Consider the following 25578-nt stretch of genomic DNA (forward strand, 5'->3'; position numbering starts at 1 on the left):
ACATTTCAACATTTTCATTGTTTTTCTTTATTTTATTTTTTGGGGGCGGGTTTTGGAAAAATACCCCCAAAAAACTGTGATGGGTTTTAACATTTTTAAAAACACATGGAAATATTAAATCACTTTTAAGCTCCCACAGAAAAGTGTCAGGGCTTGGAACTTGTAATACTCTAGGTGTATCGGGGTTGTGAGAGTTTCAGTTTGGAGGTGCGTTCTCTGCTCTGTGAAGTAGTTTCCCCAGCTCTGAGCCAGCATCGCAGTGTTGTAGAACTCCTCAGGGATGCCCTCTGTCTCACCTGCTGTTTGAGGAAATGTGTAGAAGCAGCTCTAGCAGTCCTTCAAAGACACTCACTCAGACTGAGGAGAAATATTGAATATAACACTACCAGGGTCAAGTAACAGCGTTGTAAAGAATTTTTGGGGGTCTTTTTCAACGCTGTTATATTAATCAGGATTTCATCTGGTCCTAGGGGGATGTTGGTGGTGCGTTTAGAAGGTTTTGTTCTGTCAGTCATCATAAAGGGAAAGCAGGCTTCGGTGATTCTGACTCTAACTGTTCTGTGTTAGCTCAAGATTCCTGTTGTATCAGGGGTTTCCATGCATGGATGGATGGTGTTAGACCTATTTCCCCTTTAGCTGAAGCATATTGCCTCCTAGAAGTATAGGTGCATGTACTCTATATAATCAGTAGATATATGACTATATGAGAAGTGCGCAGACATTACAAAAATGGCCACATAAAATACTTTATCTTTTCATTACTCCATGCTGTCACAATTCATAGTGATTTGTTTGCATCTTTGACAACTTATTCCTTTTCAGCCACCTGACTTTTATAAGACACATTCAGTGCCTCGTTATAGAGCACTGTGACCCTCAGTGCTCGGCCTGTCAAATACCTTAGGCACAATCCCAGCATAGATGTTCACGGATGTCCTCTTCCCTTCCCAGACATTACAGCATCGTCTTCCCGTCCATAGAGTCCCTCCCTCCCAGCCGCCTCTTCTCCAACCCCCCTGCCTCCACCCTGCTCCCTCCCTGCCAACAGCAGGCCTTTTTGTATAGGGGAATTCACTCTGGATTTCACTCTACAATTAATGTGAAAGCAGCATAATGCCTGCGTGAATCCCGGTGCCTAGTGGTGCGCCATTTATCATCACAGTTTTACATTGACCTTGACACCCACTTCATTAGAATAAAGATTGTCTACCATTTAGGTTACATTGTTCCTCTGCGCACAGAGCCCATGCAAATTCTGGCTGCCAGAGAGACGGCGAGAGAGGAGGGAGAGAGACAGGAAGGAGTGAGAGTGAGCGAGGAGAGGAAAGAGAGGAGCGGCCACTCTGTCAGAGGTCATCTGCATTAAATGATTGCAGCTATTTTCCAACTGCTTCTTTTCATTCGGTTCAATTCAGCCCCCCCCCCCCCCCTGCAACTCTCTCTCTCTCTCTTTCTCATTCTCACTCTCCTCCCCCATGGATGGACAGGGCTAAAAGGAGGAATTTAACTATTTTCAGTCAGCCGGGCTCCTAGCCGCTCCAAGGAAGGCTTTTTAATGATCTTTAAATAGGAACACTTAATTGTCTGCTAAGAAATGCTTGGTTAGGACTGAGACAGAGAGAGAAAACGGAGGGAGGGATTTTTCTCCGCCCTCTCTCTCTCTCTCGTTCCCCCCTCTCTCTCTCTCTCTCTCTCCCTCCATGGTCCTCCTCCACAAAATAAACTTTCTCTTGTATTCTGTTGACAAAGGAGTCACTTTTCTAGGGGCTGCTCTGTATCAGAGAGAGCTCCTCAGCCTGCGTAGGAGGCTGGTCTTTTTCAGGGAGGACGCAAGGCGTCTAGAAAGAGGACCAGAGAAAAAACGTCTCTCTTTCTTCCCTCCCTCCCTCCCTCCCTCCTTCGCTTCCATCATTCCATAGGGTCTAAATTAATCTCCATGATCCCCCCACATCAGTCACAATAAGACGGCCCCACTGGACGGAGAGGAGAGGAAAGCAGAGGAGAGAATAGGAGAGGGACTGTGAAGGGAAAACCTTCCACATGGATATATAAAATGTCTGCTCCATTGCAGCGCAGACCGCTGGTGATATAATTACAATTCAATTATTAATGAGTAATACTTAAAAAAGATTGTCTTATGATCTTCTATTAGTGGATTTGCAATTCATTTTAATATTTGTCATTTAATTTATATCATGGATAATGCAATAAAGGACCAATTAACAATGCATGGGCTATGTAATATGATTTCTCAGCTAATGCAAATGGAATAAGCTAGAAGAAAGAAACCCATTCAAAATCCTCAAATGTAATTTACTCGGCCAGTTCTGCCAATTTCAAATGACACTGCAGATTTTAATTTTTCCCCCCATCTCCATCAAAGGTAACACATTTATACTGATCAGGCCAGTGTGATATTCATTTACATGGCAAATTGTGAAGCAAAGTTATTACAGTATACTGAGCAGTCTACTGCTCTTATGCAGTGTTTTACCGTGAATGATTATCTATTAAACTACACAGGTGGCAGTTTAACAACCCTCCCAGTGTGTTCTGCTGGCTGGTTTATAGTTTCCTGTAGGATATGTACTTGTGATTAAACAAACTGGGCTGCTTAGCGATGCCTACCACCCAGCCAAACACTCCTTCTTGGCCTTGTCACTGAGGCCCAGCCAGGCAGAGCCAAAGCTCCATAGCCATCCATGGTTTTTTTTCTTCCCCTCACTCACTAAAACATTGTGGTCTTGGCTGATTGCATTGTTTCCTGTGTTTGTCTGGTAAAGAAAAATCTGGTAAAGAAGAGAGAAAAGAGGAGTGGAGCGGCGTGGGCTGGAGTTTTGAGGACCTCTCTCCCGCCCCTCCCCTCTCTCAGATTCCTCCACACTGCATGCAGCTGAGCTTAGGACCCAGGGCTGGGATAAAGACTGTCTTTGTTTGTCACTGAATGGCATTAGACATGGGCTGCCTATGGGGTCGAGAGAGAGAGAGGGAGAGCGAGAGAGCGAGAGAGCGAGAGAAAGAGACTCCGTATCGTAGGGACAGGACCAACGATTATTCAACAACACACGTCCAACTGGGAGCAGTTGTTAAAAACAGAAGCAAAATCTTATTTTGACCCTGATCATAGAAAAATGAAAGGAGAACCTATTGTAACCCCGTACATGTCCAGCAGCAAGTCTTTTTTTCTAACTTGAAACATTTTCTGTAAAAGACCCCGCTGTTCCTTTTTTCTTTTTTCCAATCTGTGGGCTGACTGGGCACTTCTTTGTCTATTGATCCTCTTGTATTTCTCATTAGCACTTTGGAAATCTGTGTAATGCATCCTCTTTGGATGGAAGGAGGAAGGAGGGAAAGAGGGAAAGAGGGAGGCAGAAATGTCTTGAAACTGCATGTCTGCTCATCTATTGTTATCACCACTGTCCACAGTTATGACAGGGCCAGAATTCCCTTGGTTCCTTGTGCCTATAGCATCCTACTCTTGACTCAATCTTTTCTCCAAATTCATGGTTCCCTGTATGATCATATTGTTTGTTCAATTTGTTTGCTCCTTTTAAAATGATTTTCTTTTACGATGTAAAGGTTTATTCTTCTCTTGTGTGTCTCATTAAATACAGAAAGATTCCACGCTAGATGAAATCTGGAGAGGCCGGTGGAAATTCTCCTGGGTCTGTAGCTGACCCCAGAGTGACTGGGCACCTTGTTCTTAAACACTAAGCAGGGAAAAAAAGAAAAATGCTTGACTCACTGTGAGCTCAATGTGAGCCTTCTATACCAGTTGTAAAATGGCTTATTCTTCTGGTCACCATGGTGACAATTAACAGTGTTTCAAGGCCTTTTGTTCCAGACCCGTTTGAGCAGAATTTTTTCAACAGGGTGATTTTCAGAACACACACATACACACACACACACACACACACACACACACACACACAAACAACTCAACAACTTAGTGCTTCCATTTTGCATAAACAGTCTAGAATTATATCTGAATCAAGGGTTTGATGTTTTCCTTTTTCTCTTTAAGTACACACTGAATATTTCTTCCTGTTCTTTCATGGCTGGAGCTTGTCTATCTATCAGGGAGACAGAGCCCCTCTCTCATCAGCTGTAGAGGCTCTCTCTCTCTCTTTCTCTCTCTCTCTCTCTCTCTCTCTTCAATGGAGGATTTCTCTCTCCCTCCTCCCTCCTCTCCCCAGCCCCTGTCTTCCTCTCCTTTGACACTGTCAACAGCAAATTGTAGGTAGTGAGGATGCCCCCCACCCCAAATTGATGAAGTAATTATCATATTTGTCTGCTTTGTTTTCTTAAGGCTTTGTTGGTTAAAGAGAACACATTCCCCACTGAGGATTCTCTTGAGTCAATCTCTACCACCACAGCACACTATTTTATGAGTTAGAGGTGGCCCATTCCATTGCTAGGCTTTATAAGCATTGAGATTTACAAGCTTAGTATTTACAAGCACTGGAATATGTGAATATTCTGTTTTATTAATGTCATCTTTATGATTTAATATGCGGTAATGTTTCACCTTTAAAAATATATACATTTAGATTGTATGATGATGTATATGCACAGTACACCTGTTATTAGTGTGTTATTGTTGTACCAATAAACAGTATATTGGTATTATTCTGGCAGCTAGCTGCAGAGTCCATTGTACTTTGTTGGATGTTAACTGTGAGTTTTCATAGAGGCTGGTTTGTGGTGGCTGGCAGCAATGTGTTAACTATATAACTGTGTATAAATTCATTTAAATACGGAGGCATCCGACTCACTTCATGGAGTCTTACTTCTGTTGTCTCAACACGTTACAGACTCTGAACAAACTTTAATTTAATGGATAAGATGAATCTACAAAAATGCATTAAATGTTTTCATGTATGACTGCATTTCTGCTGACATTTCCAGTCTTTCGTACTCATTAATATGTGGAATGAATTAAAGTTATGATTGCTTGTTGATTTTCCTCATCTATTTTCATGTGACTCTCTTTTTTGGAGAGCACACAGTTCTTTTCCATTCCACCCCCCCACCCCCACTTCATTCCACCACGCCCCCTCTCTCTCTCTTTCTCTCAACCCCTCATAGACCCATCACTCCAACTAAGTTAGACACTATTTTCTTAAAGCTCGTCTTCATCTAGCACCAAGTCATGAAAATGGGCTTCAATGTTATGTTCAACACCAAAAAAATGGAGTATATTTTCACATCATGACAGCAATTGCACAGGCGTACTATATTATATGTTTCAGAACTTCATCCTATGATCCTACCAGAGCTATTTCACAAAGTTAAGGTATGCAGATCCTTGGCTATTCTAGTTTAGACAGAGACTGGAGGCTATAACTCACCAGTGCGTTCAGTGTATTTGATCAAAGATCCTTCTCAGCATTAATCTCAAAGTTCTGGATCTCATGCATTTTAATCACTTATCTACTTTATTCTCCTGTAATGTTTTGACTTTCGATCAATGATGTGCCATTTTTAAACAAAAGAAGACTCTTAAAATCAATATTTGCTGTCAACAAATAAATTGGATCATTTCCTGATAGTTAGATGGTAACACATTTACTCTTACATGCGGCGCTATTAAAAATCTGAAAGGGATGAATGGCTTCAGAGGAAGTGTGATACCATCTCCATCAAAAAAAAAGCGACAATGAAAAATGGTTTCTGGACTGATGACAGTTAAAAAAAGGAAAAAAACAGGAGTACATTTAAATATTTAAATGTGGCTGGGCTGTAATGATAAATGACAACCGAAAACTAGAATCAAGTAGCTATTGATGCAGAAAATGAAACGGGAGGGGAAAGAGAGAAATTAACCAAAAATATGTGAGATTGAAGAGTGTCAATTTCGTACTGTTACAGTAAGCTTTTCTTCAGCCATTGAACTGAAAATGTCAGTTCCGAAAACATATTCCGTCTTAGAATATTCTAGTTTATGTACACTAAATATGAGTTCTGTGCAGTTGTAATGGTGTTGAAAGAATTTAGCTCGGATTTCCTTCTCTGAGTAAGATACCTTGTTGAGGGGGGAAATAAACAGACAGAGAGAGAGAGAGAGAGAGACACTCTCAGTTTATGGCACAAAATATCAGCACTATTTTAAATGTCTGTTTGCCTTTGTGTGCAGCAGGGGGGCTGCACTGCTGAGTTCACCAGTTTAATGAATGACATAGTCAGTGCTGGGGATTGTGAGCAACTCTACAATACACTATGTACTCCAATGTGTGCCAATTGTGTCTCAAATAGCAAATACCCTTTTCACAACGGACATCTTTTCCTGAAATGAACTAGCTCTTTCCAGGTACCGGTTTCTGTATGAATGGTGGAAATTAGGGCGGTTCAAATGTACTCTCACCCACGTCTCTGTGCGTGTATCTCCATGCTCCGCAGTGCACTAGATGCCATGCATGTAGTCAGTGCTGTGTATCTCTCCTCTACAGTATGTCCTGTAGTGTGCAGACAGTGTCCCTCAATGTCTCACCCATGTCTCTCTCTCATGTGTCTGTCCCCAGGGGAACAGTGTAGAGATGAGTATGTGGCACCCTAAGAAGACACACCTCCTGGGCTGGGCCGAGAGCCTGCGGAGGAGCGGAGCACAGCTCCCCCTGGACTTCGACGAGCGAGTCAATGCCATGACACAGAAGTGGGACGAGCTGCAGGTGAACACACACACACACACACACACCGTAACACTACTCCACCTTCTGTACTGTTAATACTCCGGATCCATAAAAAGAGACAGAATGGGTCAACATGTTGATATGACCTTCTTGTGGGGAACTCATTATTATCTGCATAAATAAAACAGTTGTTCTGCTGTTTTTAGGTAAAAGCAAAAGGAACGCGCCCCAGGCCCCCACCCTGCCTGTCCCCCAGTCAGTCCCGTTCAGACTCCAGTGCACTAATGCGGGTCAATATCCCACCTGAGAGGCTGTCTGTGTCTCAAATGGCATCCTATTTCCTATATAGTGCAGAGCTCTGGTCAAAAGTAGTGCACTATATCGGGAATAGGGTCCCATTTGGGATGCTGGCCCTCTCTCGGTTAGCAGGGAACCCTGTGGAGATGGAGCTGGCTAGCAGCTCAATTGAAGTGAGTGAATCAGGATAAAGCCTTGCCGCTACGCCTCTGAAATGATGAACAGGCCTGGGGCTCCTTCTTCCACCCCCAAACCCTCTTATCTATGCAACACATGAACACTACACCAAATACAGTACAGTAGCTAGGTACCCTGCCTTGTCTACCCCCCACCATCCACCCCCACCGCCCTGCTTAGAGGGGGGCAGCTCAGCTATATCCCCATCTTGGATATCAGCCAGGGAAGCAGGAGATGGTATCGGATCGGAGATGCCTGCCTGCTCTAGTCTTGATGATCCTGTTAATGGTACGGTATGGCTGGCTTGTTGATCCTTATCGGACCGACTGGGGTTCAACTGTGCATTGCTCTTAGAGGCTAATTTTAGGTTAATCACTGTTCATCTAATCTCTGAACATGAGAAATATAATTGCTGGTCTCTCAATTACCAGGACGTATCCCTGTCCCAGTAGTACCCCAAGCAGCTTCTGCTCATATCCACGCTCTCGCTCTCCCTGGGATTGACATGGTCCGCATCCCAAATGGCACCCTATTCCCTATGTAGTGCATTACTTTTGACCAGGGGCCCATAGGGACTATGGACTTCATAGGAAATAAGGTGCTGTTAGGATGCAGACAAGCACAGATCTAACAACATAGAATAATCAAGATGCCAACAACTCAAACACACGTACCTGCTGTCATTTCTGTAATGTCTGAGTTCCAAGGCATATTTTCACTCTAACACATAGACCTAAAACAATGCGTACTGTCGCATAGAAGAAATGAGTGTGTGTGTGCGTGTGTTTGAGTGGGTTGGTGTGAGCTAGATAAACATATGTATTCCTTTCCCAAGCTAAAGAGATGCTGTTTGGAAATTAAACAACAAACGAACACGTTTTCTTTTCCACCACAGCAATCAGCTGATTAAAGTTCTACTGAGATCCCAAATAAACGTGTGACGTTTGAACAGGATGCTCATGCATAAACAAAGTTCTGTTTAGCGAAGGAATATTTCTTTGGTCTGTGGTGAGTGGCATCGGGCAGAGAGCCGCCAGAATGAAATGGCAGTGGTGCGGGGAGTTTAATCTGCGAATTTCTGCTCCCTGCACTGCACATTACGCCGTCTCAATTGCATATTAAACAACCCTATCAAGTCAGGCATTGGCATCTGCTGTGCTGACACAAATTGTGAATTAAATGAAATTGATGTCCTCTGTCGTATATATTTATGAAGACAGACCATTCTCTGAAGTATTCTGCTTATGAAGAATTTATGATTGCAAACTGTTCCAGAACAAAATAAAGTGGCAATAAATTCCTTTTTTTGTATCCCTGACCCTCCAAGGGCATTTGGTTTCACCTCTCTCTCTCTGCAGCGCTCTGTTCATCACAGGGCAAAAACAATGGCTATATCTGGAGTTCATTGAGTGCTTTCAAATTATCGATATTCAAACGAGAGGAGAGAGAGAGAGAGAGAGAGAGAGGGAAGAGAAAATGAAACCGAATGAGAGAGAGAGAGAATGTTCGGGAGGGATTCTTGTTAAGGGAGGGAACAAATACGATGCTCTTTGCTGAGAGGCAGCCACTTCAGTAAGCCCAAAGGACACTTATGGAGTTGTGAGGTACAGATAATCAAAGTCGAACGCTATTGGAATCAATATTGAAAATCCCAATCAGTGGAATTGTTTAGGGATATGTGTGACTCATATCACCTCACTGACAATATCTTAAAGCTAGGTGTCCTCTCCTATTTTTCACTTCCTACTCCATCATTTCACATCACACCACTGTAGTATTAAGTGCTCATTTGTTTCTCACATTGACTCTAAAACATGCAAGTCAAACCCATCTAGTCATAGACTCTGGTCTGCCATTAACACGTTCTCTGACAGCCACACAGGTGTGGAGGCTAATAAAGAAGGAGCTATAATGGAGGATCAACACACACAGTGTTTAATTGGTGCAGCCAGCCAGCGATCTAGCCCCAAAATGGCCACTTCATTGCTGACTCACTCACTCATAATCACATCTGTTTCCATTACAGCTTGCAAAACATCCACCAGCACACAGCACCAACACAAAGGACTGCCAATTAAACCAACCAGTGTGTGTATTAATTGGATAATGGAGTGTTTTGCCACTCTACAATTGGGCTCCTCTGCATACAGAGTTCAACCCCTGTGTGTGTGTGTGTGTGTGTGTGTGTGTGTGTGTGTGTGTGTGTGTGTGTGTGTGTGTGTGTGTGTGTGTGTGTGTGTGTGTGTGTGTGTGTGAGTGAGAGACTCTGGCTCCAAAAGTAGCTATAGCGTAGCTCTCATTTCCCAGGCAGGTGGGAACTCACTCACATGGCAGTGCCCATGTCCCAAATGGCACCCTATACCCTCTATAGTGCCCTACTTATGACCAGGGCACTGGTCAAAAGTAGTGCACTATGTAGGGAATAGGGTGCTATTTTGGTCATAGCCAGTGTCTGTCAGGCTGGGGCTATACACAGCGTGGTGCTGTTTGCTCTGTTATAGAAGGAGGGGGAAATTGCTCAGCAGAGTCCTATTTGGGAAATCGTTGGAGGGTATTTGTGCTTCTGATTGTTATCTACTCCTTTCTGTGTGATTCTCTGAGCGGCAACGCTGAATATACGGCAGTACTGAAAATACGTCCAGAATTAGCCGCCTTCATCTTTAGAAGGTAGCAATAATCATGGTATGATCAGCACTGTTTGTGACTTGTTGATAGTAACAACATCTGCACATTTATTTGCTTATTGAAATGGACAACTTCATGAGCTTTTTGCTAGAATGTCGCATTGCCAGGAGGGAAAGAAGTGTGAAACAGAGAGAGCTATCAGATCACAATAATGTTGCAGTATATTTCCCACCTGCTGTCAGTATATTGATACAACAGTACTCTGTAACTCTCTGAAATGATTGTACATACTGTCACAGTCTCTAACTCTCCTTCCTCCTCTCTTCTTGGTCTCCTCAGAAGATCCTGGGGGAGTCTGTGGGGAGCACCAGCCCATCCCAGGACCCTCGCTCTGCCCTGTCCCCTCATACCAGCAGCCTGCTGGGCCGGCTGGAGGGCAGGATCAAGGATCTGAAGGTGTGGCTGAGAGACACAGAGCTGTTCATCTTCAACTCCTGTCTGAGGCAGGAAGAAGAGCAGGACCTGCAGGCCTCCACCCAGCTGCAGCACTTCAAGGTAGAGACTGAGCACTGCACACACACACACACACACACACACACACACACACACACACACACACACACACACACACACACACACACACACACACACACACACACACACATCCAGAGTAGATGAAGGCCCCCTGGGCAGAACACTGTCATAACACTACTACTGATCTGGGTCTAACTTTCACCTGGTCTGGGCTGTAGGGACAGCTCCTTTAGAAAGACACTGACTACTACGGCAGGGGTCTTCAACCTTTTCTTTCCCAGGGACCCCAAGCAAACCGGCGACCCAGTGACACCCATCATGCGTCAGCCCAAAACATTTGTCCTCGTCTTGTCATCAGGTGAATGATAAGGGCAATGCGAAGTAATCAGCATTTTAAAATGAATTTGGTAGATGGTGTTTCATTATTTTGCCTTCCCCACATTATACTGGGGTATAAGTATAGGCGCTAACATAGCTAACTATTAGCTAGAAAGGTACTGCATCTCCAAACGATATGTTGACTAATACAGCTGTTGAGCTGGTTAAACAAAGGTTAACCATGTGTTGGTGTGACCGGTGGAGATGACCGAAGGGTCAGGGTTGGTCTTGATCTTTTCTTCTCTGATAATGACAGGACAAACTTCCAGAAACAAATGCTGTGCCGCCCTTTATACGCCAACTCCTCTGCAAAGTTCAAAGGAACAACGAAAGGGGACATGAGTAGCCATGCCAGCCCAATGACGACATGCACAGAGAAAAGTACAGTAACTAGCTAGCATGTAAAGCATTCACAAATCAACAGATAAAAAGTTAATAGATGACTGATGTGCATATATATCACAATAGAATGGTGGGAGACCTATATAATACACTGTCAATGACCATATAAACTCATTGAGAAGTGTTTTAACGTATTGATAATGATAATGATTTTCATGGGACAATTTTACAGTAACCTACCACTTCCACAGGGATACAGTAGAAAGGGAAGAGGTAAGGGGGGGCATGGGATGTTTATGAGGGAGAATAGAGATGGAGAAGACGTGTGCGCCATTTAAAAGGGCACTCACAACAACAAAAATAATGTGCACTAATATCAGGCATGGGAACTATTCTGATTTTGCGTAATTATATTACATGAAATTCAACGCTTATTACATTGGAAAAACCTTATGTCCAAGTCAAGAAAGCTTACCAGCAGCCAGCGGCACTTGCCGCGATGGGTACTCGCGGGTGCTTTTTCAAAGACTATGTCAGATACTCCAGTGAGTGTAATTGGCTCGAATGAGTGTAAATTGCTCAATATTAGGAGTTGAGAAATAAAGTTGAAATCGTTAGAAGATATTTTCCTCTTTTCTACCACTTCTTTTTAAAATACAATGCATTCGGAAAATATTCATACGCATTGACTTTTTCCACATTTTGTTAATTTACAGCCTTATTCTAAAATGGATAAAAATGTAATAAAAAAATGTCATCAATCTACATTAAATACCCCATAATGACAAAGCTAAATCAGGTTATTAAATATTTTAGCAAATCTTTTTTTTTTTTTATTAAAAATCACATTTTCATACAGTACCAGTCAAAACGTTGGACACACCTACTCATTCAAGGGTTTTTCTTTATTTTTACTATTTTCTACATTGTAGAATAATAGTGAAGACATCAAACCTATGAAATAACACGAATCATGTACAGTGGGGAAAAAAGTATTTGATCCCCTGCTGATTTTGTATGTTTGCCCACTGACAAAGAAAGGATCAGTCTATAATGTTAATGGTAGGTTTATTTGAACAGTGAGAGACAGAATAACAACAAAAATATCCAGAAAAACGCATGTCAAAAATGTTATAAATTGATTTGCATTTTAATGAGGGAAATAAGTATTTTACCCCCTCTCAATCAGAAAGATTTCTGGCTCCCAGGTGTCTTTTATACAGGTAACAAGCTGAGATTAGGAGCACACTCTTAAAGGGAGTGCTCCTAACTGCAGCTTGTTACCTGTAAAAAAGACACCTGTCCACAGAAGCAATCAATCAGATTCCAAACTCTCCACCATGGCCAAGACCAAAGAGCTCTCCAAGGATGTCAGGGACAAGATTGTAGACCTACACAAGGCTGGAATGGGCTACAAGACCATCGCCAAGCAGCTTGGTGAGAAAGTGACAACAGTTGGTGCGATTATTCGCAAATGGAAGAAACACAAAAGAACTGTCAATATCCGTCGGCCTGGGGCACCATGCAAGATCTCACCTCGTGGAGTTGCAATGATCATGAGAACGGTGAGGAATCAGCCCAGAACTACACGGGAGGATCTTGTCAATGCTCTCAAGGCAACTGGGACCATAGTCACCAAGAAAACAATTGGTAACACACTACGCCGTGAAGGACTGAAATCCTGCAGCGCCCGCAAGGTCCCCCTGCTCAAGAATACATATACATGCCTGTCTGAAGTTTTCCAATGAACATCTGAATGATTCAGAGGACAACTGGGTGAAAGTGTTGTGGTCAGATGAGACCAAAATGGAGCTCTTTGGCATCAACTCAACTCGTTGTGTTTGGAGGAGGAGGAATGCTGCCTATGACCCCAAGAACACCATCTCCACCGTCAAACATGGAGGTGGAAACATTATGCTTTGGGGGTGTTTTTCTGCTAAGGGGACAGGACAACTTCACCGCATCAAAGGGACGATGGACGGGGCCATGTACCGTCAAATCTTGGGTGAGAACCTCCTTCCCTCAGCCAGGGCATTGAAAATGGGTCGTGGATGGGTTTTCCAGCATGACAATGACCCAAAACACACGGCCAAGGCAACAAAGGAGTGGCTCAAGAAGAAGCACATTAAGGTCCTGGAGTGGCCTAGCCAGTCTCCAGACCTTAATCCCATAGAAAATCTGTGGAGGGAGCTGAGGGTTCGAGTTGCCAAACGTCAGCCTCGAAACCTTAATGGAGAAGATCTGCAAAGAGGAGTGGGACAAAATCCCTCCTGAGATGTGTGCAAACCTGGTGGACAACTTTACATTTACATTTAGATCATTTAGCAGACGCTCTTACCCAGAGCGACTTACAGTAGTGAATGCATACATTTCATACAATTTCATACATTTTTTTTTTTTTTCTGTGCTGGCCCCCCGTGGGAATCAAACCCACAACCCTGGTGTTGCAAACACCATGCTCTACCAACTGAGCTACAGGGAAGGCTACAACTACAAGAAACGTCTGACCTCTGTGATTGCCAACAAGGGTTTTGCCACCAAGTACTAAGTCATGTTTTGCAGAGGGGTCAAATACTTATTTCCCTCATTAAAATGCAAATCATTTTATAACATTTTTGACATGTGTTTTTCTGGATTTTTTGGTTGTTATTCTCTCTCTCACTGTTCAAATAAACCTACTATTAAAATTATAGACTGATAATTTCTTTGTAAGTGGGCAAACGTACAAAATTAGCAGGGGATCAAATACTTTTTTCCCCCACTGTAGTAACCAAAAAAGTGTCACGTCCTGACCATAGTAAGTTGTTATTTTCTATGGTAGAGTGGTCAGGGCGTGACAGGGGGTGTTTGTCCGTTTTTGTATTTCTATGTTTAGTTTCTAGTTTTTGTATTTCTAGGTTAGTTTTTGTTTGGCATGACCTCCAATTAGAGGAAGCCCGTTGTCGTTGTCTCTAATTGGAGGCCATATTTAAGTTGATGTTTGTCCCACTGGTGTTTTGTGGGTGATTATTTTGTGAGTAGTGTATGCCTGCTCTGCGTCACGGCTTTCTTGTTTTTTTTGTATTTCAAGTGTATGGTTTATTGCATTAGTTTCACGACTGAATATAAGATGATGAACTACGATCACGCTGCGTATTGGTCCGATCCTTCCGAAAGCCCTGACAAAAAGTGTTAAACAAATCAAAATATATTTAGATTTTAGATTCTTTAAAGTAGCCACCCTTTGTCTTGATGACAGCTTTGCACTCTCTTGGCATTCTCTCAACCAGCTTCATGAGGAATGCTGACTTGAAGGAGTTCCCACATATGCTGAGCACTTGTTGGCTGCTTTACCTTCACTCTGTGTTCCAATTCATCCCAAACCATCTCAATTCAATCAAATGTATCAATCAATTGTATTTATAAAGCCCTTCTTACATCAGCTGATGTCACAAAGTCCTGTACAGAAACCCAGCCTAAAACCCCAAACAATTGGGTTGAGGTCAGGTGATTGTGGAGGCCAGGTCATCTGATGCAGCACTCCATCACTCTCCTTCTTGGTCAATAGCCCTTACACAGCCTGGAGGTGAGTTGGGTCATTGTTCTGTTGAAAAACCAATGATAGTCCCACTAAGCGGGAATGCTGTGGTAGCCATGCTGGTTAAGTGTGCCTTGAATTCTAAATCACCGACAGTGTCACCAGAAAAGCACCCCCACACCATCATACCTCCTCCTCCATGCTTTATAGTGGGAACTTCACATGGGGAGATCATCCGTTCACCTACTTTGCGTCTCACAAAGACACGGTGGTTGGAACCAAAAATCTCAAATTTGGACTCATCAGACCAAAGGACAGAGTTCCACTTGTCTAATGTCCATTGCTCGTGTTTCTTGGACCAAGCAAGTCTCTTCTTTTTATTGGTGTCCTTTAGTAGTGGTTTATTGGCAGCAATTCGGCCATGAAGGCCTGATTCACACAGTCACCTCTGAACAGTTGATGATGAGATGTGAAGCATCTATTTTGGCTGCAATTTCTGAGGCTGGTAACTCCACTAATGAACTTATCCTCTGCAGCAGAGGTAACTCTGGGTCTTCCTTTCCTGTGGCGGTCCTCATGAGAGCCAGTTTCATCATAACAGTTGATGGTTTTAGCGATTTAGTTTTTCTTCGGTTTTTGCAAAGTTCTTGAAATGTTCCGGATTCACTGACCTTCATGTCTTAAAGTAATGATGGACTGTCGTTTCTCTTTGCTTATTTGAGCTGTTCTTGCCATAATATGGACTTGGTCTTTTTCCAAATAGGGCTATCTTCTGCATATCACCCCTACCTTGTCACAACACAACTGATTGGCTCATACGCATTAAGAAGGAAAGAAATTACACAAATTAACGTTGAACCAGGCGCACCTGCTAATTGAAATGCATTCCAGGTGACTTCCTCATGAAGCTGTTTGAGAAAATGTGCAAAGCTGTCATCACTGGCCAACATCCAGTGAAATTGCAGAGCGCCAAATTCAAAAACAGAAATACTCATTATAAAAATTCATGAAACATACAAGTGTTATACATGGGTTTAAAGATAAACTTCTTGTTGATACAACCACGGTGTCAGATTTCATAAAGGCTTTACGGCGAAAGCATACCATTCGATTATCTGAGAACAGCGCCCAGCAGACAAATCATTACAAACAGTAACAAGCCAAGTAGAGGAGTTACACAAGTCAGAAATAGTGATAAAATGAATCACTTACCTTTGATGATCTTCATATGGTTGCACTCACAAGACTCCCATTTACTCAATAAATGGTCGTTTTGTTCGATAAAGTCCATGTTTATATCCAAAAACCTCAGTTTTGTTAGCACATTTTGTTCAATCATCCTCTGTCTCAAACAATATCTGGTGAAATTGCAGAGCGTGAAACTCAACAAAACAGAAATTCTCATAATAAACATACATAAAAGATACAAATGTTATACACCAGCTTAAAGATAAACTTCTTGTTAATCCAACCGCTGTGTCAGATTTCAAAAAGGCTTTACAGCAAAAGCAAACCATGCGATTATCTGAGAACAGCGCCCAGTAAACAAATCATTACAAACAGTTAGCAGCCAAGAAGAGGAGTAACAAAAGTCAGAAATAGCGATAAAATGTATCACTTACCTTTGATGATCTTCAGATGGTTGCACTCCGAAGACTCCATGTTGCACAATAAATGTTCGTTTTGTTCGATAATGTCCCTCTTTATGTCCAAAAACCTCAGTTTTGTTGGTGCGTTTTGTTCAGCAATCCATTGGAACAACAGACAGACGAAAAATCTAAAAAGTACAATAAAAGTTCATAGAAACCCTGTCAAACGATGTTTACAATCAATCCTCAGGTTGTTTTTGTCATAAATAATCAATCATATTTCAACCGGACAAAAGCTTCGTCAACTCATGTCTGGAAATTTCCACTGTCCACTCATTGAAAGTGCTGTATCTCAATCATTTTTCAGAGTAAAAGCCTGAAACAATGCCTAAAGACTGGCCACATGTAGAAGAAGCCATAGAGATTGTGAACTGGGTCCTAAGTCTTTGTATGGTGGATAGGCTTTCAATGGAAAAACAGCCTTTCAAAATAATAGTACTTCCTGGATGGATTTTCCTCAGGGTGTTCGCCTGCCATATCAGTTCTGTTATACTCACATACATTATTTTAACAGTTCTGGAAACTTTAGAGTGTTGTCTATCCAAATCTACCAATTATATGCATATCCTAGCTTCTGAGCCTGAGTAGCAGGCAGTTTACTTTGGGCACGCTTTTCATCCAAAATTCCGAATGCTGCCCCAACCCTAGTGAAGTTAACACTTTTTTTGTTACTACATTATTCCATATCTGTTATTTAATAGTTTTGATGTCTTCACTATTATTCTACAATGTAGAAAATATTATAAATAAAGAAAAACCCTTGAATGAGTAGGTGTGTCCAAACCTTTGACTGGTACTGTAAGTATTCAGACCCTTTACTCTGTACTTTGTTGAAGCACCTTTGGCAGTGATTACAGCCTCGAGTATTCTTGGGTATGACGCTACAAGCTTGGCACACCTGTATTTGGGGAATTTCCCAATTCTTCTCTGCAGATCCTCTCAAGCTCTGTCAGGTTAGATGGGGAGCTGTTTTCAGGTCTCCAGAGATTTTCGATCGAGTTCAAGTCCAGGCTCATGGCTGGGCCACTCGAGGACATTCAGAGACTTGTCCCGAAGCCACTCCTGCGTTGTCTTGGCTGTGTGCTTTGGGTCGTTGTCCTGTTGGAAGATGAACCTTCAACCATAGTCTGAGCACTCTGGAGCAGGTTGTCATCAAGGATCTCTCTGTACTTTTCCCTCGATTCTGACTAGTCTCCCAGTCTCTGCCTCTGAAAAACATCCCCACAGCATGATGCTGCCACCACCATGCTTCACCATAGGGATTGTGCAAGGCTTCCTCCAGACATAACGCTTGGCATTCAGGCCAGAAAGTTTTGGTTTCATCAGACTAGAGAATCTTGTTTCTCATGGTCTGAGTCTTTTAGTTTATTTTTGTTGCAAACTCCAAGCGGGCTGTCATGTGCCTTTTACTTAGGAGTGGCTTCCGTCTGGCCACTCTACCATAAAGGCCTGATTGGTAGAGAGCTGCAGAGATGGTTGTCCTTCTGGAAGGTTCTCAGGATGCACCTGAGCTCAATTTTGAGTTTCATAACAAAGGGTCTGAATACTTATGTAAATAAGGTATTTCTATTTTGCTTAAATGTCAAAAAACCTGTTTTCGCTTTGCCATTGTGGGGTATTGTGTGTAGATTGATGAGGAAAAACAGTTATATAATCCCTTTTAGAATAAGGCTGTAACGTAACAAAATGTCTAAAAAGTCCAGGGGTCTGAATACTTTCTGAATGCACTGTATATACACCATAATATTTTTCTGCAGACCCCCTGCACTAGAGGTCTACAGACCCTAGGTTGAATATCCATGTACTAGAGTCCTAGGTACACTGGGGACTGCTACTGTAGGTATGAAGGATGAAGGTGTGAATTATCATATATCATATATCATCACATATCAAAGAAACACCAACATAGTGTCATAATAGGGCGTTGGGCCACCACGAGCCAGAACAGCCTCAATACACCTTGGCCTAGATTCTACAAGTGTCTGGAACTCTATTGGAGGGATGTGATACCATTCCACCACTAGAAATTCCATCACACACACACACACACACACACACACACACACACACACACACACACACACACACACACACACACACACACACACACCCTTTAAGCGCCCTCTGCTCCTTTGAGACCCCTCTTTCAAAGACACTGAGATCTCTTCTTCTAGCCATGGTAGCTAATAGAATGGGCAACTGGGCATTTTTATACATGACCCTAAGCATGATGGGTGTTGATTGTTTAAATAAAGATGTTCTCCGATATTTTTGTACACTTTTTAGCCAGTAGTTCTGAATGTAGTGCCCACAAGCCAAAAGTGGTCCCTGAAAATTGTAGATATGTGCACCATATCATTGCTCTCTCTCTGGCTCTGCTGTGTGTGTGTCTTGCTAGCTGTCACTTAAATGACATAGCGCTGAAGCTCATTAGCTGAAACTCGAATTGCTAGGTGTCTGGCCCAGGTGTCTGGGGGTAAATTTAGGTAAAATGGTGCTGCACAGCTTCCAGAAAACAGTTGCTTTCAAACTAGGGATTTTGTGGCTAATTGAGGTAAAACAGTAATTCTGCTCATATATTATGCATGTATGAACTACACATTGACACATCCAGCCCAAAGCGGGAGGTTTAAAAAATACTTACTACTCGCCAAAGTACCAGAGCATGTCTTTAACTCAGGAACCACACCTGTGTGTAAGCACCTGCTTTCAATATACTTATCCCTAATTTACTCAAGTGTTTTCTTTAGTTTGGGAGTTACTGTACCTGTACCTAGTGTCAAATACTCCAAAACAGGCAGCTTTGAGTGTCTGGTTTTCACTTCAAGTACACTAATACTGTATATATATATTTGTAATTAAACTAATGCTTGAGAAAATAAATAAATCAAAGATATTTTGACTCAAGCAAATCTCGAAGAAACTATTATTTGACTTAAAAAGCTTGAGGAACAACACAGGATATTAATCAGGCCGTGTAACAACACAGGTTGTGGAGTTGAGATTGCTTTCATCCCGCTGAGTGACTACTAGCGATAGAGGGAAGAAACCTTAAATATATACGGAGTCAACGCTGAGAGAAATAACACTTTATAAAAGAAGACTTTTCTTTTGATAAGATGTCACACTGCACAGAGGGGAAGCATTGATTTCTTGAGAAAATGCCTGAGGAAAAAAGATTAAAATATTGATAACTGCAATGTGTATGGACAGAGGAGCCATGGCACTAAATAGAAAAAGAGATACAAATATAAAATAAAAAGAGAAAGAGGACCATTTAATGATCATCTATCTGTTTTGGGCAATTCTGCTGTAAATAGATTCAATATCCAGACTTGGCCCCATTACAGTTGGGCTGAACACATCTCAGCAGGAGGCAGAGCTCAGTCAGTCAGGTACATACAGTTCAGTGCTGTAGTTTACTAGAGTAGAGGCTCAGTCAGTCAGATACATACAGTACAGTGCTGTAGTTCTCTAGAGTAGAGGCTCAGTCAGTCAGATACATACAGTACAGTGCTGTAGTTCTCTAGAGTAGAGGCTCAGTCAGTCAGGTACATACAGTACAGTGCTGTAGTTCTCTAGAGTAGAAGCTCAGTCAGTCAGGTACATACAGTACAGTGCTGTAGTTCTCTAGAGTAGAAGCTCAGTCAGTCAGGTACATACAGTACAGTGCTGTAGTTCTCTAGAGTAGAGGCTCAGTCAGTCAGGTACATACAGTACAGTGCTGTAGTTCCCTAGAGTAGAGGCTCAGTCAGTCAGGTACATACAGTGCAGTGCTGTAGTTCTCTAGAGTAGAGGCTGTCAGTCAGGTACATACAGTGCAGTGCTGTAGTTCTCTAGAGTAGAGGCTCAGTCAGTCAGGTACATACAGTTCAGTGCTGTAGTTCTCTAGAGTAGAGGCTCGTCAGTCAGGTACATACAGTACAGTGCTGTAGTTCTACTAGACTAGAGGCTCAGTCAGTCAGGTACATACAGTACAGTGCTGTAGTTCTCTAGAGTAGAGGCTCGTCAGTCAGGTACATACAGTTCAGTGCTGTAGTTCTCTAGAGTAGAGGCTCAGTCAGTCAGGTACATACAGTACAGTGCTGTAGTTCTCTAGAGTAGAGGCTCAGTCAGCCAGGTACATACAGTACAGTGCTGTAGTTCTCTAGAGTAGAAGCTCAGTCAGTCAGGTACATACAGTACAGTGCTGTAGTTCTCTAGAGTAGAGGCTGTCAGTCAGTTACATATAGTACAGTTCTGTAGTTCTCTAGAGTAGAAGCTCAGTCAGTCAGGTACATACAGTTCAGTGCTGTAGTTCTCTAGAGTGGAGGCTGTCAGTCAGATACATACAGTTCAGTGCTGTAGTTCTCTAGAGTAGAGGCTGTCAGTCAGGTACATGCAGTTCAGTGCTGTAGTTCTCTAGAGTAGAGGCTCAGTCAGTCAGATACATACAGTACAGTGCTGTAGTTCTCTAGAGTGGAGGCTGTCAGTCAGATACATACAGTTCAGTGCTGTAGTTCTCTAGAGTAGAGGCTGTCAGTCAGGTACATACAGTACAGTGCTGTAGTTCTCTAGAGTAGAAGCTCAGTAAGTCAGGTACATACAGTACAGTGCTGTAGTTCTCTAGAGTAGAAGCTCAGTCAGTCAGGTACATACAGTACAGTGCTGTAGTTCTCTAGACTAGAGGCTGTCAGTCAGTTACATATAGTACAGTTCTGTAGTTCTCTAGAGTAGAAGCTCAGTCAGTCAGGTACATACAGTTCAGTGCTGTAGTTCTCTAGAGTAGAGGCTGTCAGTCAGGTACATACAGTGCAGTGCTGTAGTTCTCTAGAGTAGAGACTGTCAGTCAGGTACATACAGTACAGTGCTGTAGTTCTCTAGAGTAGAGGCTCGTCAGTCAGGTACATACAGTTCAGTGCTGTAGTTCTCTAGAGTAGAGGCTCAGTCAGTCAGATACATACAGTACAGTGCTGTAGTTCTCTAGAGTAGAGGCTCGTCAGTCAGGTACATGCAGTTCAGTGCTGTAGTTCTCTAGAGTAGAGGCTCAGTCAGTCAGATACATACAGTACAGTGCTGTAGTTCTCTAGAGTAGAGGCTCAGTCAGTCAGATACATACAGTTCAGTGCTGTAGTTTACTAGAGTAGAGGCTCAGTCAGTCAGATACATACAGTACAGTGCTGTAGTTCTCTAGAGTAGAGGCTCAGTCAGTCAGATACATACAGTACAGTGCTGTAGTTCTCTAGAGTAGAGGCTCAGTCAGTCAGGTACATACAGTACAGTGCTGTAGTTCTCTAGAGTAGAAGCTCAGTCAGTCAGGTACATACAGTACAGTGCTGTAGTTCTCTAGAGTAGAGGCTGTCAGTCAGTTACATATAGTACAGTTCTGTAGTTCTCTAGAGTAGAAGCTCAGTCAGTCAGGTACATACAGTTCAGTGCTGTAGATCTCTAGAGTAGAGGCTGTCAGTCAGGTACATACAGTACAGTGCTGTAGTTCTCTAGAGTAGAGGCTGTCAGTCAGGTACATACAGTTCAGTGCTGTAGTTCTCTAGAGTAGAGGCTCAGTCAGTCAGATACATACAGTTCAGTGCTGTAGTTCTCTAGAGTAGAGGCTGTCAGTCAGGTACATGCAGTTCAGTGCTGTAGTTCTCTAGAGTAGAGGCTCAGTCAGTCAGATACATACAGTACAGTGCTGTAGTTCTCTAGAGTAGAGGCTCAGTCAGTCAGATACATACAGTTCAGTGCTGTAGTTCTACTAGAGTAGAGGCTCAGTCAGTCAGATACATACAGTACAGTGCTGTAGTTCTCTAGAGTAGAGGCTCAGTCAGTCAGATACATACAGTACAGTGCTGTAGTTCTCTAGAGTAGAGGCTCAGTCAGTCAGGTACATACAGTACAGTGCTGTAGTTCTCTAGAGTAGAAGCTCAGTCAGTCAGGTACATACAGTACAGTGCTGTAGTTCTCTAGAGTAGAAGCTCAGTCAGTCAGGTACATACAGTACAGTGCTGTAGTTCTCTAGAGTAGAGGCTGTCAGTCAGTTACATATAGTACAGTTCTGTAGTTCTCTAGAGTAGAAGCTCAGTCAGTCAGGTACATCAGCAGGCGTGCTCGAGTGGGCTGTCAGTCAGGTCTCGTGCAGGCGAGCCTAGAGAGGCTGTCAGTCAGGTACATACAGTACAGTGCTGTAGTTCTCTAGAGTAGAGGCTGTCAGTCAGGTACATACAGTTCAGTGCTGTAGTTCTCTAGAGTAGAGGCTCAGTCAGTCAGATACATACAGTACAGTGCTGTAGTTCTCTAGAGTAGAGGCTGTCAGTCAGGTACATACAGTTCAGTGCTGTAGTTCTCTAGAGTAGAGGCTCAGTCAGTCAGATACATACAGTACAGTGCTGTAGTTCTCTAGAGTAGAGGCTGTCAGTCAGGTACATGCAGTTCAGTGCTGTAGTTCTCTAGAGTAGAGGCTCAGTCAGTCAGGTACATGCAGTTCAGTGCTGTAGTTCTCTAGAGTAGAGGCTCAGTCAGTCAGATACATACAGTACAGTGCTGTAGTTCTCTAGAGTAGAGGCTCAGTCAGTCAGGTACATACAGTACAGTGCTGTAGTTCACTAGACTAGACTACTCTCTACCCACGAAAACAGGTTTTTAGAAAATGCTTCACATTTATTACAAATAAAAAACAGAAATACCTTATTTACATAAGTATTCAAACCCTTTGCTACGAGACTCGAAATTGAACTCAGGTGCATCCGGTTTCGATTGATCATCCTTGAGATGTTTCTACAACTTGATTGGAGTCCACCTGTGGTAAATTAAATTGATTGGACATGATTTGGAAAGGCACACACCTGTCTATATAAGGTCCCACAGTTGACAGTGCATGTCAGAGTGCCAAGCCATGAGGTCGAAGGAATTGTCCTTGGAGCTCCGAAACAAGATTCTGTCCAGGCACAGATCTGGGGAGGGGTACTAAAACATTTCTGCAGGATTGAAGGTCCCCAAGAACACAGTGGCCTCCCTCATTCTTAAATGGAAGACATTTGGAAGCCCGAGACTCTTCCTAGAGCTGGCAAACTGAGCAATCGTGGGAGAAGGGCCTTAGTCAGGGAGGTGACCCAGAACCCGATGGTCACTCTGAAAGAGTTCCAGAGTTCCTCTGTTGAGATGGGAGAATCTTTCAGAGGGACACCCATCTCTGCAGCTCTCTATCAATCAGGCCTTTATGGTAGAATGGCCAGACGGAAGCCACCCCTCAGTAAAAGGCATATGACAGCCCACTTGGAGTTTGCCAAAAGGCACTTAAAGGACAATCAGACCATGAGAAACAAGATTCTCTTGTCTGATGAAACCAAGTTTGAACTCTTTGGCCTGAATGTCAAGCGTCATGTCTGGAGGAAACCTTGCACCATCCCTACGGTGAAGCATGGTGGTGGCAGCATCATGCTGTGGGGATGCTTTTCAGTGGCAGGAACTGGGAGACTAGTCAGGATCGAGGGAAAGATGAACAGAGCAAACATACAGAGAGATCCTTTTGAAAACCTGCTCCAGAGCGCTCAGGATCTCAGATTGTGGCGAAAGTTCATCTTCCAACAGGACAACGACCCTATGCGCACAGCCAAGGCAATGCAGGAGTGGCTTCGGTACAAGTCTCTGAATGTCCTTGAATGGCCCAGCCAGAGCCCGGACTTGAACCCGATCAAACATCTCTGGAGAGACCTGAAAATAGCTGTGCAGCGACGCTCCCCATCCAACCTGACAGAGCTTGAGAGGATCTGCAGAGAAAAATGGTAGAAACTCCCCAAAAACAGATGTGCCAAGCTTGTAGCATCATACCCAAGAAGACTCGAGGCTGTTATCGCTGCCAAAGGTGCTTCAACAAAGTACTGAGTAAAGGGTCTGAATACTTATATAAATGTGATATTTCAGTTTTACATTTGTAATACTTTTGCAAATGTTTCTAAAAACCTGTTTTTGCTTTGTCCTTATTGGGTATTGTGTGTAGATTGATGAGAAAAAAAACTATTTAATACATTTTAGAATAAGGCTGTAACAACAAAATGTGGAAAAAGTCTAGGGGCCTGAATACTGTATATCAAAATCATAATTTTTTGTGTGATTATACTTATTTGTTTTTCCACACACAGAAAATCAAAAACAATATTATGGTACAATTTGAACCTGAAAATCATTCTAATGGTTCTAGAGCAATACTCGGTTGGAATATGGCGAATGTCAACCCAAATAACACGTGAACTGGTCCCCATGTCTGATGCAGTGACGTCCAAAATACAGTATTACTCCATTCAGGATCTTTACCTAATTATCCTCTAGGAGAGTTTCTTCTGGGTGCATCACAAAGCATTAACCATCTCCCATCTAATCTTCATAACAGGATTACCGCCACACCATAAAACCAACGCACCCAACCAAAACGCTTAAACACATCCAACTAGCAGTGGATCCCAGTTTATACCCTCCTCCATAAAAAGAAAGATAAAGCTGTGAGGATGTTGAAGAGGATGTCGCTAATACCTTATGAATAACACCCATTCATCCCCGCTAACGTGAGAAAGCAAACAAATAACCTCAACATGATAATAATGCTATCAATTAGGGTATTTGTGAGAGACTGTCAATGTAATAGGGGCTATTCAAACTGGTCAGACACCAGAGGTATGTTCAAAACTAAAAACGCTGGGTGGGTCCGTCCGGTGTGCATGTCCAGTAATGAGCGTGTCGTTCCAGCGCCGTCACCTGTCTGCTCCCCATTAAGGCCAGATGAGAATCTAACGCTGCGTTTGGCTCTTCTCTCACATGTGAAGCTACGCAATCAGACAGCCCCTCTAATGTGGTTAGCACTTGGCAAAGAACAGGAGTTCTTTATTCCTAATCATGGAGAAAGTATTGATATTATATCTGGGCTGTCATATTTTATTAGCGGGACGCCGGCCACAGTAGCCTAGACTAACCTAGTGGCTCAGAGCGGGGGCTGTGCTGTAGGGAGGAGGTCAGTCAGAGAGAGGGGGTTGAAGGGTGTAGATGGACCCAGACCAGGCAGAGAGATGAGAAGAGATTGGGCCTGACCCCCCAGGTGAGATCCCGGCCCCACGTTGAGAAACTGACGTTAGAGCTGGTATCTCCAAATCTATGGTGGCATCTCACTGCTCTCGGAGTGTGGAGGAGATAGGGGGAGGTCACTGCAGTCTGTCCAACAGAGAAAGAAACTCCACTTGGAACAAGTCGGTAATCCATTTCTCTAGTCGAAAAAGACTAAAAATAGAAATGAGGTTCTGGTGAGAATTAATAAATGGGATGGTTTGATTCTTGCTGCACGAGCCAAAGTTTGACCTCAATGAAAATTGGGGCTTCTTACGGGGAGAGATTAAAACGAATTAGCTCTCTTTGCTTGAGATGGTAGGAGGGAGCAATTCAATGTGAACAGGAGGAGATAATTGTG

At 42.9% G+C, this 25578-nt stretch overlaps 1 protein-coding gene across 2 annotated transcripts in view; it reads left to right on the forward strand.

The window, feature by feature from the left end:
* akap6 (A-kinase anchoring protein 6) overlaps positions 1-25578 on the forward strand; it is a 189622-nt gene that overhangs the window by 133460 nt on the left and 30584 nt on the right. For both annotated transcript variants that reach the window (XM_014194357.3, XM_014194363.3), the window contains exons 10-11: positions 6522-6668; positions 10068-10283. In XM_014194357.3, coding sequence (XP_014049832.3) covers positions 6522-6668; positions 10068-10283 — 363 coding nt within the window. The remainder of the gene's footprint in view (positions 1-6521; positions 6669-10067; positions 10284-25578) is intronic.

This window comes from Salmo salar, chromosome 01 (genome assembly GCF_965601325.2).
Source record: "Salmo salar chromosome 01, fSalSal1, whole genome shotgun sequence".
Classification (NCBI taxonomy): Eukaryota; Metazoa; Chordata; class Actinopteri; order Salmoniformes; family Salmonidae; genus Salmo; species Salmo salar.